General features: G+C 42.8%; 1 protein-coding gene across 1 annotated transcript in view; it reads left to right on the top strand.

Moving 5' to 3' along the window:
• Positions 1-7954, top strand: part of LOC124594383 (EF-hand domain-containing protein 1-like) — a 188242-nt gene extending 180288 nt beyond the window's left edge. The window contains exons 11-14 of the mRNA XM_047132751.1: positions 6617-6881; positions 7108-7201; positions 7522-7664; positions 7801-7954. Coding sequence (XP_046988707.1) covers positions 6617-6881; positions 7108-7201; positions 7522-7664; positions 7801-7954 — 656 coding nt within the window. The remainder of the gene's footprint in view (positions 1-6616; positions 6882-7107; positions 7202-7521; positions 7665-7800) is intronic.
• Positions 7955-14870: the final 6916 nt, after the last annotated feature.

A 14870-nucleotide genomic window follows, 5' to 3' on the forward strand; every position in this document is an offset into this window, starting at 1 on the left:
AATTGTTTGCACACTGAGAGTTATTGATGGCCCAGAATTGAAATCTGCAGCAATTTGCTGAAGGGTTGCACTTCTGTCACACTGAATGATTGTCTTCAGTCATCGTTGGTCCCATTCTTGCAGGATCTTTTTCCGGCCTCAGTGATTTCAGAGATATGATGTTTTTACCTTATTCTTGATATGCACAGTACCCAGTCGAGAAATGGTAGTACAGGAAAATCTCCACTTCATCACTGCCTTGGAGATGCGGAGTCCCATCGCTCGTGCACCGACTATAATGCTACATTCAAACTCACTTAAATCTCGATAATCTGCCATTTTAGCAGCAGTAAACAATCTAAAAACTCCACCAGACATTTGTTGTCTTATATAGACATTGCCAACTGCAGAAACATATTCTGTCTGTTTACATCTGTCTGTATTTGAATACACATGCCTATACGAGTTTCTTTGGCGTTTTGGCGTAGGAGAGAGGTACTGACGTAAGTGGAGCTTTGAACATTTGTCATGAATTGTGCTTTGATGGCTCAGTTAGAGCAATAACACACAGAAGGCACAGGTTCCAGGTTCAAGCCCCAGTTTGGCAAACAGTTTTAACCTGCTATGAAATTGAGTTAATGCATATAATGCTTCAGAGTGAAAATTCACTCTGGAAAATGATATGCTTATTCATCTGAGACATACAGTAGTATTTCAAAAAAGCATACTGCAGTGGAATCCCTCCAATTAAGATTTGTTGCTCTTAGCACTCAAATAATATAGCAGCTTAATCTTTATTTTGATGACTGTGATCTAATGGATAAGCACTGATCAGTTTTAACTACTATTGGAGTTGCTTCAATTGGATTTTGATTGCCCAGTATTATTATTTCAAGGAATAAAGGTTTTGCACTAACTGAAGTCACAAAAGTTTGTACGAAGTAAAGTTATATATTCAAACAATGGAAACTCCACATTGGAATATCAGCAATATTAAGAAAAGGATAGACTGGCACTGACTGTAAAGATGACCCATTGATTTGCAGACAGGCACAATGAAAAGACTGTTACAAATTTAGCTTTCAGCCAAAGCCTTCTTCAGCATGGAAATCATACATACATATGCACAAGCAAGCACACCTCATGCACACATGACCCCTCCCAGCAGCAGCTCTCACCAGAATGCCACTGTCACGTGAATAGCATTCTGAAGTGGAACAGTGAAGGGGATGGATAGCAGGATATGGGTGGGGGGAGAGAAGAGTACTGTCTGGTGGTGGGTGTGCAGGGATGGATGGTTGGTGGATGAGACTAACAGGCATAGCATTGGGAGCTGGAGTGGGGGGTGGGGGGGGGGAGAGTGAATGGGGAGTGAAAAAGGAGAGAGTAGCAAGGAAAGGGGAAGGGGAAGGGGAAGGGGAAGGGGAAGGGGAAGGGGAAGGGGAAGGGGAAGGGGAAGGGGAAGGGGAAGGGGAAAGAATGAGTGGGTGCATTGGCATGTAGAGGCATACAATGAGGGTAGGGGACATGAAAAAGGGAGGATGTGGTAGGACAGAGGGGGGCAGAAACTTTTGGGTGGAGGCGTGGGGACATCACCGTAGTCTGAGGCAAGTACAATTTTGGAAGCAGGGAATGTGTTATAAGGATAACTCCTATCTACACAGTTCAGAAAAGCTGGTGGCAGAGGGAAGATCAGCTGGCCTGGTTTGTGAAGCAGCCATTGGAACCAAGCATGTTGTATTCAGCTGCATGTTGTGCTGCAGAGTCTTCTACCAAACTGTTGGCCACAGCTCAGTAGTGGCCAATCTTCCTGGTGGACAGCTAGTTGATAGTCATATCAGTATAAAAATCTGTGCAATGATTGCAGCAGAACCAGTATATGACCTGGCTGCTTTCTCAGGTGGCACAGCCTCTGGTGGGGTATGATAAACCTGTGACAGGACTGGAAAAAAGGTGCTGGGTAGGTGGATTGGACATGTCTTGTACTTGGGTCTTCCACAGGGATATGATCCTATTGCATAGGCTTGGGATTTGGAGTGCCATAGTGATGGACTGTGATGTAGTGGAAATTGGGCGGGCGGTGAAACACCACTTTAGGAGGGGTGGGAAATGTCTTTGGTAGGATGTCCTTCATTTCAGAGCATGACGATAGGTACTTAAGCCTTGTTGAAGGATTTTGTCCAGTTATTCAAATTCAGGGGCTGTTGGTCATTGGTGGGTTTAGTCTGTACAGAGGTGTGGATGAAGCCATCATTGAGAAGGAGGTCAACGTCTAGGAAGATGGCATACTGGGTTTAGGAGGATCTGATGAAGCAGATGGGAGGTTGTGAAGAAATGAGGCTAGGTGTCTTGGTCCTGAGTCCAGATTATGACGATACCATCAATGAACCTGAACCAGACCAGGGTTGTGGGGTTTTGGGAAGCTAGAGGTTTCCTCTGGATGGCCTATAGACAGGTTGGCACAGGAGGGTGCCATCCAGTTGCCCAAGCCTATGCCACGGATTTGTTTGTTTACCTTCCCTTCAAAGGAGAAATAGTTATGTGTTAGGATAAAGTTAGTTAAGTGTATGAGGAATGAGAGGGAGTCTGAAGGATTTTGGTAAAGGTAGCGTTCAATAGCAGCAATACAAGAGGCATGAATGATATTGGTCTGTAGGGAAGTGATGTTGACAGTGACCAGTAGGGAACTGGGAGGTAAATGGGTGGGGATGACGGAGAGCCGGTGAAGGAAGTGGTTGGCATCTTCAGTATGAGAGACTAAATTATGGGCAATTGATGGGAGGTATTGGTCAATGAAAGCCAAAACCCTTTCAATAGGGACACAATAATCAGCTACTATGGCGTGTCAAAGATTGTTAAGTTTGTGAATTTTGGGCAATTGTTAAGTTTGTGAATTTTGGGCAGCATGTAGTGTGTTATAGGGGTGTGGAGGGAAATCGATTCAGGGGAGAGATTCCAGGAAGGGCCCAATGAGGTAATGTTGGAGATCTGGGGTGGTATCATTCTGATAGTGTTTACAGGTGAAAAAGTCAGACAATGGGTAGAGGCCTTTCTCCAGGCAGCCACAGCTAGTCATCAAAACAGTGATGATTAGGTCTGGATCTGTTTTGAGACTGTGTATGGCTCTCCTTTCCTCTGATGAAAGGTTAGTGTTCTTAGGAAGCAGCCTGGGGGAGGATGGCAAGGCCACATTAGAGGTAAGGATTTCCTGGAAGGTGACCAGGGGGTGGTTGGGTGGGAAGGGGGAGGATCACAGTTGGATGTTGCTATGAACTTAGGGAGATTGGAGTTAGGTTGGCTTTGGTAGGGAGGGAGGGAGTGGTGACAAGAAATTTTTCTAATGCAGGGATTGGCAGAAGGGGAGTCTTTGACAATTCCACCATGATTAAATTTGGGTTTAGGGCTAACTGTGGGGGTGACATTGTTTAGGCTCTGGATTTGGACTTAAGAGTGTTGGTAGGGAATTTTTGGGATTTGGCATATTGAGAATGTCTGGTGCAATGAGGGGTTAACCAGGAGGAATACTGTGGGTAGGATAAGGGGTGAATAGTGATACCCCATGGTGGCAGTAGGTTGTCAGTAGGCTGGATAACTAATGGAGGTAGCATCTGGAATGTCCTTCCAGGTGCTGGAGAGCAACGGATTCAATTTCAGAGATCCATGTTGTATAATGTGAACTCTTCAGCTGTAATAATTGTTGGTGAATAACACAATGCACCATTTTTGGCTGGTCGCATTATTGACCAACAAGAAGTAACACTGCTGTGCCTCTCCAAAATATCTGAAGAACAGAATCACTCCCCAGGTTGCCTCTATACTCGCCAACGATGGTTGTCCGGGTCAGTGTAAAATTGTGATTCATCTCAGAACAGTATGTGACACCTTTCATAAGCAGTCCACGCTTCCTAGCCTTGTCACCAACCCAAGCACAACCAACTCTTTGTGTTGTGGTGTTAACAGCAGCCTCTGCTTGGGATGGTAATTCCGTAGTCCACTTGCTGCTTGTCTCTGACCAATGGTGCAAGTAGTCCATTAAATGTTCTCAGATGGCAGGCACAGATGTGAGGGGTATGATGTGCTTGGTGCACAATATGGCAATCCTTCCTTTCGGTGATCAGACATGGTCGACCAGGGCGTTGACAAATACTGCAGTCAAACACTGACCCATTGTTACATTTGATTTTCTCACAAATCTGGATATTCCACAAATTGATGAGCTGATCAAATGAAAACCCACAATGATACCCATTTCCAGCTCATCATATGTTGATTACACTATTGCTATTCACATGACCGTTATATTCTGGTCAGAGTTGGCAGTGGTAGCAGTCATGTTGCATGAGGTGTGCTTGCTAAGGGAAACATTCCACGTAGGAAATATATATCTAAAAACAAAGATGATGTGACTTACCAAATGAAAGTGCTGGCAGGTCGAGAGACACACAAACAAACACAAACATACACACAAAATTCAAGCTTTCGCAACAAACTGTTGCCTCATCAGGAAAGAGGGAAGGAGAGGGAAAGACGAAAGGATGTGGATTTTAAGGGAGAGGGTAAGGAGTCATTCCAATCCCGGGAGCGGAAAGACTTACCTTAGGGGGAAAAAAGGACGGGTATACACTCGCACACACACACATATCCATCCACACATATACAGACACAAGCAGACATATTTGTCTTTAAATATGTTAAAGTTATATATTCAAGTTAAAAACAACTGAAAAGCCATTACCATTGTCACACGCATCTATTCTTGTTTATCCTCAACAAACATCAAATACACTGAAATGTCATCTCACACTGTTACAATAATGTGCACGCGTTACCCTCACAGCAGTCATTGCCCAATGCGTTAAACATAAACGTGTAATATCGGCACTCTGTATTTATAATCACTTTTCAGTAAAAACACATTGTCACCACTTGGCGTATTTCTTACAGTTTGCTGGGGGTCAACCCATGGTGACGGGATGCTGTCTCATGCTATGCCATTACAATAATCACTGTACTCACTGACTCAGCTGCATCACTCACTCATCACACCCAGTGCTTGGCAATAAATTCTTTGCCTATGCTGAACCTATGTGAGCAAAATATTGTTATATCTGAGTAAAGGGCTCTGGACCTCTTACACACCATAACACCAAAATGGCTAGTTCATTACCAAGATACTAAACAGTTATAAAGGACAATTGTCATAATGGACAAGGATAGATTCAGGTCATCCATAAAGACTATCTGGTTGAGCACTACTTTATTCCATGACAGATTATCTAAATAAACTAAACTGTGTTACCATTTGACAGTATACCTGTAAAGTGTTCTTAAGAACAATGTTTTCATGTTGAAAAAAATTTGTTCAATGTAAGTAGTGTTAATACTAACTACAGGCTGGTTCATTGTCTATTGTACACAGTGTAATTCTAGATTTGCAGGGTAATTAATAAATAAATAACCATCAATTCTTCTGGTATGTGACCACATTGCCAGTGCATAAAATACTCCAATGTTTCAGCCACTGTTGTAAATGGTCTTTCTCAGCATGTTTTTGCAGTCAGCTGAGGAAGGCCATTTGCAATAGTGTCCAAAACATTGGAGAATTTTACACATTGACAGTGCAGCTACATATACTAAAGAATTTGATTGCTTGTGACAACAACCACAGAAACCTATGCTTACGAATGGATAACTACTTTATGATTTTTTTAAAAAACAAAAGCTATAAAAACTTATATATCTTTTACACTAGATTAAAATATATACGAGGGTTATTCCAAAAGTAAGGTCTGATTGATTGCCAAATTGAAACCACAGTGAACATCAGAAATGTTTTACTTGTAACAATTAGCTACACCTTTCAGCTACTTCTCTACGTAGTCGCCGTCCTGACTTAGACTTTTGTCATACCGTTGTACCAACTTTTCAATAGCCTCATCATAGAAGGCAGCCGCCAGTGCTTTCCGCCAATTCTCCACGCTGGCCTACACCTCGTTGTCTGTGTCAAAATGTTGTCTTCAAAGACAGCGGTTCATGTGACCAGAGATGCGGCTGAGAATTGTCGTGAAGACGAAACAGCACGACAGTTATGTAATGTTGGCTGCATAGCTTCAGGCGAAATTTCTCACCAGGCCCTCGTACTTGGCGGCAGACACTATTTTCTAGACATCTTTACGCACTCACTGCGAGCTCAGAAATGAGAAGAGCGACGTGATGCTAACTGGGGTTATACTAGAGACACTACCCAACACATCTGTGCAAAGCTTTATCGGATTTTCATAGTCGTTTCCATTTCGCGACCGATCGGACCTTACTTTTGGAATAACCCTCGTACTTTAAATGGGCTAATGTCCTTCTATAAGCAATTAATGAATTACATTTACATTGTAATATCTAAACATTCCTTATATCTACTACTAAGTTACCTTCTTGTATCCCTGTGTTATCTCAATGGCCAATGTCTTTGTCATCAAAAAGTGACACTGACGCCTTACACATGATAGTGACAAAAGTGCATCATCATCTGATGATAGCAAAATTATTATCCATTGAAGTGTTATGGACTTTTGACTAACAGATCTGGAAGCATACCCATAACCCAGTTAAAACTAACGGTTAATGAATTTTTATCCTTCAGGTGCAGTTGTAACAATTTTCAATCATCGTTTCAAAATTACGGGTGCAGACCTCTTTGTGTACCATTACATGCAGCAAAATCAGGATAAATTTAGCCCTGATATTATTGATAACATGCGCAATTACATGGTTCGACAAGGATTTTTGAAAGAAGAGATCCAGGAGCTCATGAAGAAATACCAAGAAGTAGAGGAACGCCACCAAGAAGAAGAGCAAAAGCATCAAGAAGAACAGGAAAGGAACACTACAATCACAGAATCTGGACAGTAAATTTTCATGTCAATATTTTTCTAAAAAATAGTTCATAACAAATATTCTTCATATTTCACTATGTTTTAGATTTCACTGCATCATACATTTTCACTGGAATATGTACTCAGAAACATTATAGAAATAGTGAAGAAGAAAAACAAAAGAGCATTGCTACAACAAGATTGGTACACAGGAAGTGACATTTTAAGTCTAAATTATAAGCAATATTAACAACTGTAGTCATAAAAAATACATTACAGTAAGAATTATGCTACATGGCAAATTAGTAACTCTTATGAGATTAATAATGACAAACAACAGACAGCGTAAATGTGTGAGTGACAGGCTACATCTGAATAATTAACCATTTTATAGAGATTAATAAGGGAGTGACTCTGAAAACCAGGTATAGACTTAACATTTTAACTACTACCTATATTAATGCTGTGCTGCCTCTAACATGTTATCGTAAATGGAATCATAGAAAGCTATCTCTACCCAAAGTAGATCCTTCTCTCCCCCCCCCCCCCCTATCCCATCCCTTCCCTTCCCTTCCCTTCCCTTCCCTTCCCTTCCCTTCCCTTCCCTTCCCATCCCCCATCCCCCTCCCCCTTCCAAAAATTACTTACACAGAGTAAAAACATTTTGTAAAAGGAACAGAGAAAGACAAGAAAAATGAAAAATCTGTGCTTGGATAGTGTGATTATATTTGACAACGTTGGTGATGGTTATGGTCTGATGAAATTGCAAAAGGTGAAAATCATTGCTATAGGATCGGTGGTAGCCAGAGCCATACTGTAAGACATCATTCAACAGCACTACTCTCCTTTAGTGAAAACCACTCGTTTCAATTAGCACTAAGTAAGCTCTTCACCCCATAACTAGTTACTTAATAGCAATTCTTTTGAGTGTGATAAGGTTACTATGCTGTAGTATACATCAAATAGTCTTCTCAGACAATGGAAACTACACGTTTGAATATCCACAATGTGTGCAAAAAAACAAAATTATTTCTCAACAGGGAAATATTTTAACATCCAATATAAAATTAGGCATTAGGATGCCATTTCTGAATCTACCTATTTGAGGTGCTGCCTCATATGGGAGAAGTTAATGGAAGACAGCACAGCGGGCAACAATTATAGAGGGAGATCTAGATTTGACTACAGAAAGCAGGTTTGAACCAGTCCTGGTGGCAGCAGTTACACAGAGATGAAGACACTGGCACAGGGTGGTCTTCTGAGGAGAGCTGAATCAAACTTACGTTTGGTCTGAGGACAACAAGAACAACATTGAGTGAATTGACTCACATGAATGCCAATTGCTTGGTCCATTAAATTGGCCCAAAAGTAAAGTAACTAGAACCAAGATACAGGATCAGGAAATATGCAGGATGCTGTTTGAGTACATCTACAGCTACATTTGTGCTCTGAAAACCACTGTGAAGTGCATGGCAGAGGGTACAGCCCACTCTACCTTATTAGGTTTTCTTCCCATTCCATTCACATATGAGAAGAATGATTGTTTAAATGTCATATAATCATGTCCACATGATCCCTACGGGAGCAATGCATACGGATTTGTGGTATATTACTTAAGTCAACATCTAAAGCCAGCTCTTAGAACTTTGTAAGTAGGGTTTCTCAGGATAGTTTACACCTATCTTGAAGAGTCTGGCAGTTCTGTTTCTTCAGTATCTCTGTGACACACTCCCATGGATCAAACAAACCTGTGACTATTCATGGTGCCCTTATCTGTATACATTCGAAAAACCCCCCCTCACAATTAGTCCTACTTGGTATGAGTCCCACACACTTGAGCAGTATAAAAGGATGAGTTCTGCGAGTGATTTGCAAGCAGTCTTCTTTGTAGATTGACTGCATTTCCCCCGTTTTCTATCAATAAACCAAAGTTTACCACATGACTTACCGACAACTGAGCCTATGTGATCATTCCATTTCATATCCCTACAAAGTGTTGCATACAAGTTGACCATCTCCAGCTGTGACTCATTGGTTCTGAACATTTAAAGCAACTAGCCAATCCTTGTACCACTTCAAATCTTATCAAGATCTGTCTGAATATTTATGGAGTTTCTTTCAGAGAGTACTTCATTATATATAACTGCTTTATTTGTAAAAATCATTACAAAGAGACACAATAGAATACTGAAATTCCATGTTTCCAAATGGGAGAGTTGATATTTGCATTGCTGAGATGTAGACTTTTGAGAATCCCAAAGTTGTCTTCCCACCTTATTTTATTTTGGTATTTTTTATTTTGGTATTTGGTATTTTATACCATATTTTATATTAGCAATTTTATATATATATATATATATATAGAGGGAAACATTCCACTTGGGAAAAATTATATATAAAAACAAAGATGATGTGACTTACCGAACGAAAGCGCTGGCAGGTCGATAGACACACAAACAAACACAAACACACACACAAAATTCAAGCTTTCGCAACAAACTGTTGCCTCATCAGGAAAGAGGGAAGGAGAGGGAAAGACGAAAGGATGTGGATTTTAAGGGAGAGGGTAAGGAGTCATTCCAATCCCGGGAGAGGAAAGACTTACCTTGGGGGGAAAAAAGGATGGGTATACACTCGCACACACACACACACACACACACACACATGTCCATCCACACATATACAGACACAAGCAGACATCCGTGTCTGTATATGTGTGAATGGATATGTGTGTGTGTGTGTGCGAGTGTATACCCGTCCTTTTTTCCCCCCAAGGTAAGTCTTTCCGCTCCCGGGATTGGAATGACTCCTTACCCTCTCCCTTAAAATCCACATCCTTTCGTCTTTCCCTCTCCTTCCCTCTTTCCTGATGAGGCAACAGTTTGTTGCGAAAGCTTGAATTTTGTGTGTGTGTTTGTGTTTGTTTGTGTGTCTATCGACCTGCCAGTGCTTTCGTTCGGTAAGTCACATCATCTTTGTTTTTTTATATATATATATATATATATATATATATATATATATATATATATATATATATATATATATATATAATAGAGGAAAACATTACACGTGGGAAAAATATATCTAAAAAGAAAGATGATGAAACTTACCAAACAAAAGCGCTGGCAGGTCGATAGACACACTTTCATCTGGCTTGCAAGCCTAATGCATCAAAGGATTTTCTGCTAGAGATGACTCCATTAGCCTTTGAAGATCAGAAGGTGGTGGTTTCTCTCTGAACTGACTCTCAGAAATATAGGGCGTCTCATCTGCCAACTGCATCATCCCTATTGTCCCCACCTACAATGACAGGGACCCAGAGCTTGGGCCTCCTTACCTATGACCCCCGGAGAGGGCCACATGGGAGATAGTGTGGGAGGAAATTTACCAAAACAGAAAAAGATGGAGGTAAATGGATGAAAACATTGTATCTTCCTTTCTAGGCTACGGTTCTTATTCTAATAACACATCATTTACAGTTCTGAATTTGGCTCAAGATTTAGTGCTAAACTTGTTGCTATGTCGACTGGAGAGAGTATACATTTTTGTTATTTTGTCGAAAACTGACATTATGAGCCCTTGGCTGTGTACAAAATATAGGTTGGCTTTTACGTAGAAGATAACAGCAAACAGCCACGTTTTACAATGCTGTTTATTTATTTAGACTGCACCTTTACTGGTTTTGAACATTAGATTTCATCTCCAGATGGCTGGTTCACGTTAAGACATATTTTACATTAGCTTCCACTCTTAATGTGAACTAGCTGTCTGAAGATGAACTGTAATGTTTGAAACCGGTAACAGTGCTATTTAAATAAATAAACAAACAACATTGTTGCTGTTATCTTCTATGTAAGAGTCAGCCTATATTACATTTTTGTAGCAATGGCTAACATAACTAATATATATATAAAAATAAAGATGATGAAACTTACCAAACAAAAGCGCTGGCAGGTCGATAGACACACAAACAAACACAAACATACACACAAAATTCTAGCTTTCGCAACCAATGGTTGCCTCGTCAGGAAAGAGGGAAGGAGAAGGAAAGACAAAAGGATATGGGTTTTAAGGGAGAGGGTAAGGAGTCATTCCAATCCCGGGAGCGGAAAGACTTACCTTAGGGGGAAAAAAGGACAGGTATACACTCGCACACACACACATATCCATCCACACATACACAGACACAAGCAGACATTTGTAAAGGCATATATATATATATACATATATATATCTAAAAAGAAAGATGATGAAACTTACCAAACAAAAGCGCTGGCAGGTCGATAGACACACAAACAAACACAAACATACACACAAAATTCTAGCTTTCGCAACCAATGGTTGCCTCGTCAGGAAAGAGGGAAGGAGAAGGAAAGACAAAAGGATATGGGTTTTAGGGAGAGGGTAAGGAGTCATTCCAATCCCGGGAGCGGAAAGACTTACCTTAGGGGGAAAAAAGGACAGGTATACACTCGCGCACACACACACATATCCATCCACACATACACAGACACAAGCAGACATTTGTAAAGGCAAAGAGTTTGGGCATTTTTTGGGCAGAGATGTCAGTCGGGGCGGATGTACAGAGGCAAAGATGAAGTTGAAAGACAGGTGAGGTATGAGCGGCGGCAAATTGAAATTAGAAATTAGCGGAGATTGAGGCCTGGCGGATAGCGAGAAGAAAGGATATGCTGAAGGGCAAGTTCCCATCTCCGGAGTTCTGACAGGTTGGTGTTAGTGGGAAGTATCCAGATAACCCGGACGGTGTAACACTGTGCCAAGATGTGCTGGCCGTGCACCAAGGCATGTTTAGCCACAGGGTGATCCTCATTACCAACAAACACTGTCTGCCTGTGTCCATTCATGCGAATGGACAGTTTGTTGCTGGTCATTCCCACATAGAACGCTTCACAGTGTAGGCAGGTCAGTTGGTAAATCACGTGGGTGCTTTCACACGTGGCTCTGCCTTTGATCGTGTACACCTTCCGGGTTACAGGACTGGAATAGGTGGTGGTGGGAGGGTGCATGGGACAGGTTTTACACCGGGGGCGGTTACAGGGGTAGGAGCCAGAGGGTAGGGAAGGTGGTTTGGGGATTTCATAGGGATGAACTAAGAGGTTGCGAAGGTTAGGTGGACGGCGGAAAGACACTCTTGGTGGAGTGGGGAGGATTTCATGAAGGATGGATCTCATTTCAGGGCAGGATTTGAGGAAGTCGTATCCCTGCTGGAGAGCCACATTCAGAATCTGATCCAGTCCCGGAAAGTATCCTGTCACAAGTGGGGCACTTTTGGGGTTCTTCTGTGGAAGGTTCCGGGTTTGAGGAGATGAGGATGTGGCTCTGGTTATTTGCTTCTGTACCAGGTCGGGAGGGTAGTTACGGGATGCAAAAGCTGTTTTCAGGTTGTTGGTGTAATGGTTCAAGGATTCCGGACTGGAGCAGATTCGTTTGCCACGAAGACCTAGGCTGTAGGGAAGGGACCGTTTGATGTGGAATGGGTGGCAGCTGTCATAATGGAGGTACTGTTGCTTGTTGGTGGGTTTAATGTGGACGGACGTGTGAAGCTGGCCATTGGACAGGTGGAGGTCAACGTCAAGGAAAGTGGCATGGGATTTGGAGTAGGACCAGGTGAATCTGATGGAACCAAAGGAGTTGAGGTTGGAGAGGAAATTCTGGAGTTCTTCTTCACTGTGAGTCCAGATCACGAAAATGTCATCAATAAATCTGTACCAAACTTCGGGTTGGCAGGCCTGGGTAACCAGGAAGGCTTCCTCTAAGCGACCCATGAATAGGTTGGCATACGAGGGGGCCATCCTGGTACCCATGGCTGTTCCCTTTAATTGTTGGTATGTCTGGCCTTCAAAAGTGAAGAAGTTGTGGGTCAGGATGAAGCTGGCTAAGGTAATGAGGAAAGAGGTTTTAGGTAGGGCGGCAGGTGATCGGCGTGAAAGGAAGTGCTCCATCGCAGCGAGGCCCTGGACATGCGGAATATTTGTGTATAGGGAAGTGGCATCAATGGTTACAAGGATGGTTTCCGGGGGTAACAGACTGGGTAGGGATTCCAGGCGTTTGAGAAAGTGGTTGGTGTCTTTGATGAAGGATGGGAGACTGCATGTAATGGGTTGAAGGTGTTGATCTACGTAGGCAGAGATGCGTTCGGTGGGGGCTTGGTAACCAGCTACAATGGGACGGCCGGGATGATTGGGTTTGTGAATTTTGGGAAGAAGGTAGAAGGTAGGAGTGCGGGGTGTTGGTGGGGTCAGGAGGTTGATGGAGTCGGGTGAAAGGTTTTGTAGGGGGCCTAAGGTTCTGAGGATTCCTTGAAGCTCCGCCTGGACATCAGGAATGGGATTGCCTTGGCAAACTTTGTAAGTAGTGTTGTCTGAAAGCTGACGCAGTCCCTCAGCCACATACTCCCGACGATCAAGTACCACAGTTGTGGAACCCTTGTCCGCCGGAAGAATGACGATGGATCGGTCAGCCTTCAGATCACGGATAGCCTGGGCTTCAGCAGTGGTGATGTTGGGAGTAGGATTAAGGTTTTTTAAAAAGGATTGAGAGGCAAGGCTGGAAGTCAGAAATTCCTGGAAGGTTAGGAGAGGGTGATTTTGAGGAAGAGGAGGTGGGTCCCGCTGTGACGGAGGACGGAACTGTTCCAGGCATGGTTCAATTTGGATAGTGTCTTGGGGAGTTGGATCCTTAGGAGTAGGATTAGGATCATTTTTCTTCGTGGCAAAGTGATATTTCCAGCAGAGAGTACGGGTGTAGGACAGTAAATCTTTGACGAGGGCTGTTTGGTTAAATCTGGGAGTGGGGCTGAAGGTGAGGCCTTTGGATAGGACAGAGGTTTCGGATTGGGAGAGAGGTTTGGAGGAAAGGTTAACTACTGAATTGGGGTGTTGTCCACCACCAAACCACTCCTTTTAATACATCCTCACGTAGTTTTTTCGAAATTTTCCCGAATTTCTCCACCCTTTAACGTGTTTTGGCGGCAACACAACCACCTAACCTTTATGCACATCATTATCTTCTGCCACCACCAAACCACTCCTTTTAATACATCCTCACGTAGTTTTTTCGAAATTTTCCCGAATTTCTCCACCCTTTAACGTGTTTTGGCGGCAACACAACCACCTAACCTTTATGCACATCATTATCTACCTACACAAGTTCACCACAGGATCAACATAGCCCAGCCCTAACCAACCCTTTTTCGCCTTTTTTCACACCAGATCTCCATTGGCTTTCTAATTTTACCTTTATCTCTCCCCATATATTTTTTCATATTTATTCTCGTTTTCATTTCAGCCTCGTGTTCCACTTTCCACCTTCTAGTACCATGTCACCCTCACAACACCTTCACAACGACCCCATTAAGTTTTATTTACATTCCCTCCGCAAACATGCCTTCGCCCTAGCCAGATTACACTCCCATATTTTATTTTCTCAGGCTTGTCTGACATTTGGCATCACCCCCAAAGGCCTCACACTTAAAGTTCCCATCTCTGGCTGCAACCCTTCTTTCCATCAGTCCCTATACCAGTTCCAAACCAAACAATCCATTGCCCTCACCCACCTAATCCTTCACCTACACATCCACTCAGCCAATCAACACGCCCATCAACTCCTATCCTTTATAAAAATCCTCAATCTTTCCTCTCCCACATCCACACCTGTTGTTCAGAGCATCCTCCTACAGGCCAACCGCAAATTAGAGCAGCATGCCACCATCCACCTTAAAAAACTATCCAATCTCCTGGTTTCCCACCTCCGGAAAGGCAACTCACTCACCCTTCACAACCTTTCCAGCAAACCTCAACCTCCTCTCATTGCACACAAACCCAGTCTCTCCCATCTACTCAATCTCCCACTTCCAGCTCCACTCCCTCCAAAACCTCAAAATTCCAATCAACGCAATCTGGAACCACAACACCCCAATTCAGTAGTTAACCTTTCCTCCAAACCTCTCTCCCAATCCGAAACCTCTGTCCTATCCAAAGGCCTCACCTTCAGCCCCACTCC

The sequence above is a fragment of the Schistocerca americana genome, chromosome 2, assembly GCF_021461395.2.
Source record: "Schistocerca americana isolate TAMUIC-IGC-003095 chromosome 2, iqSchAmer2.1, whole genome shotgun sequence".
Classification (NCBI taxonomy): Eukaryota; Metazoa; Arthropoda; class Insecta; order Orthoptera; family Acrididae; genus Schistocerca; species Schistocerca americana.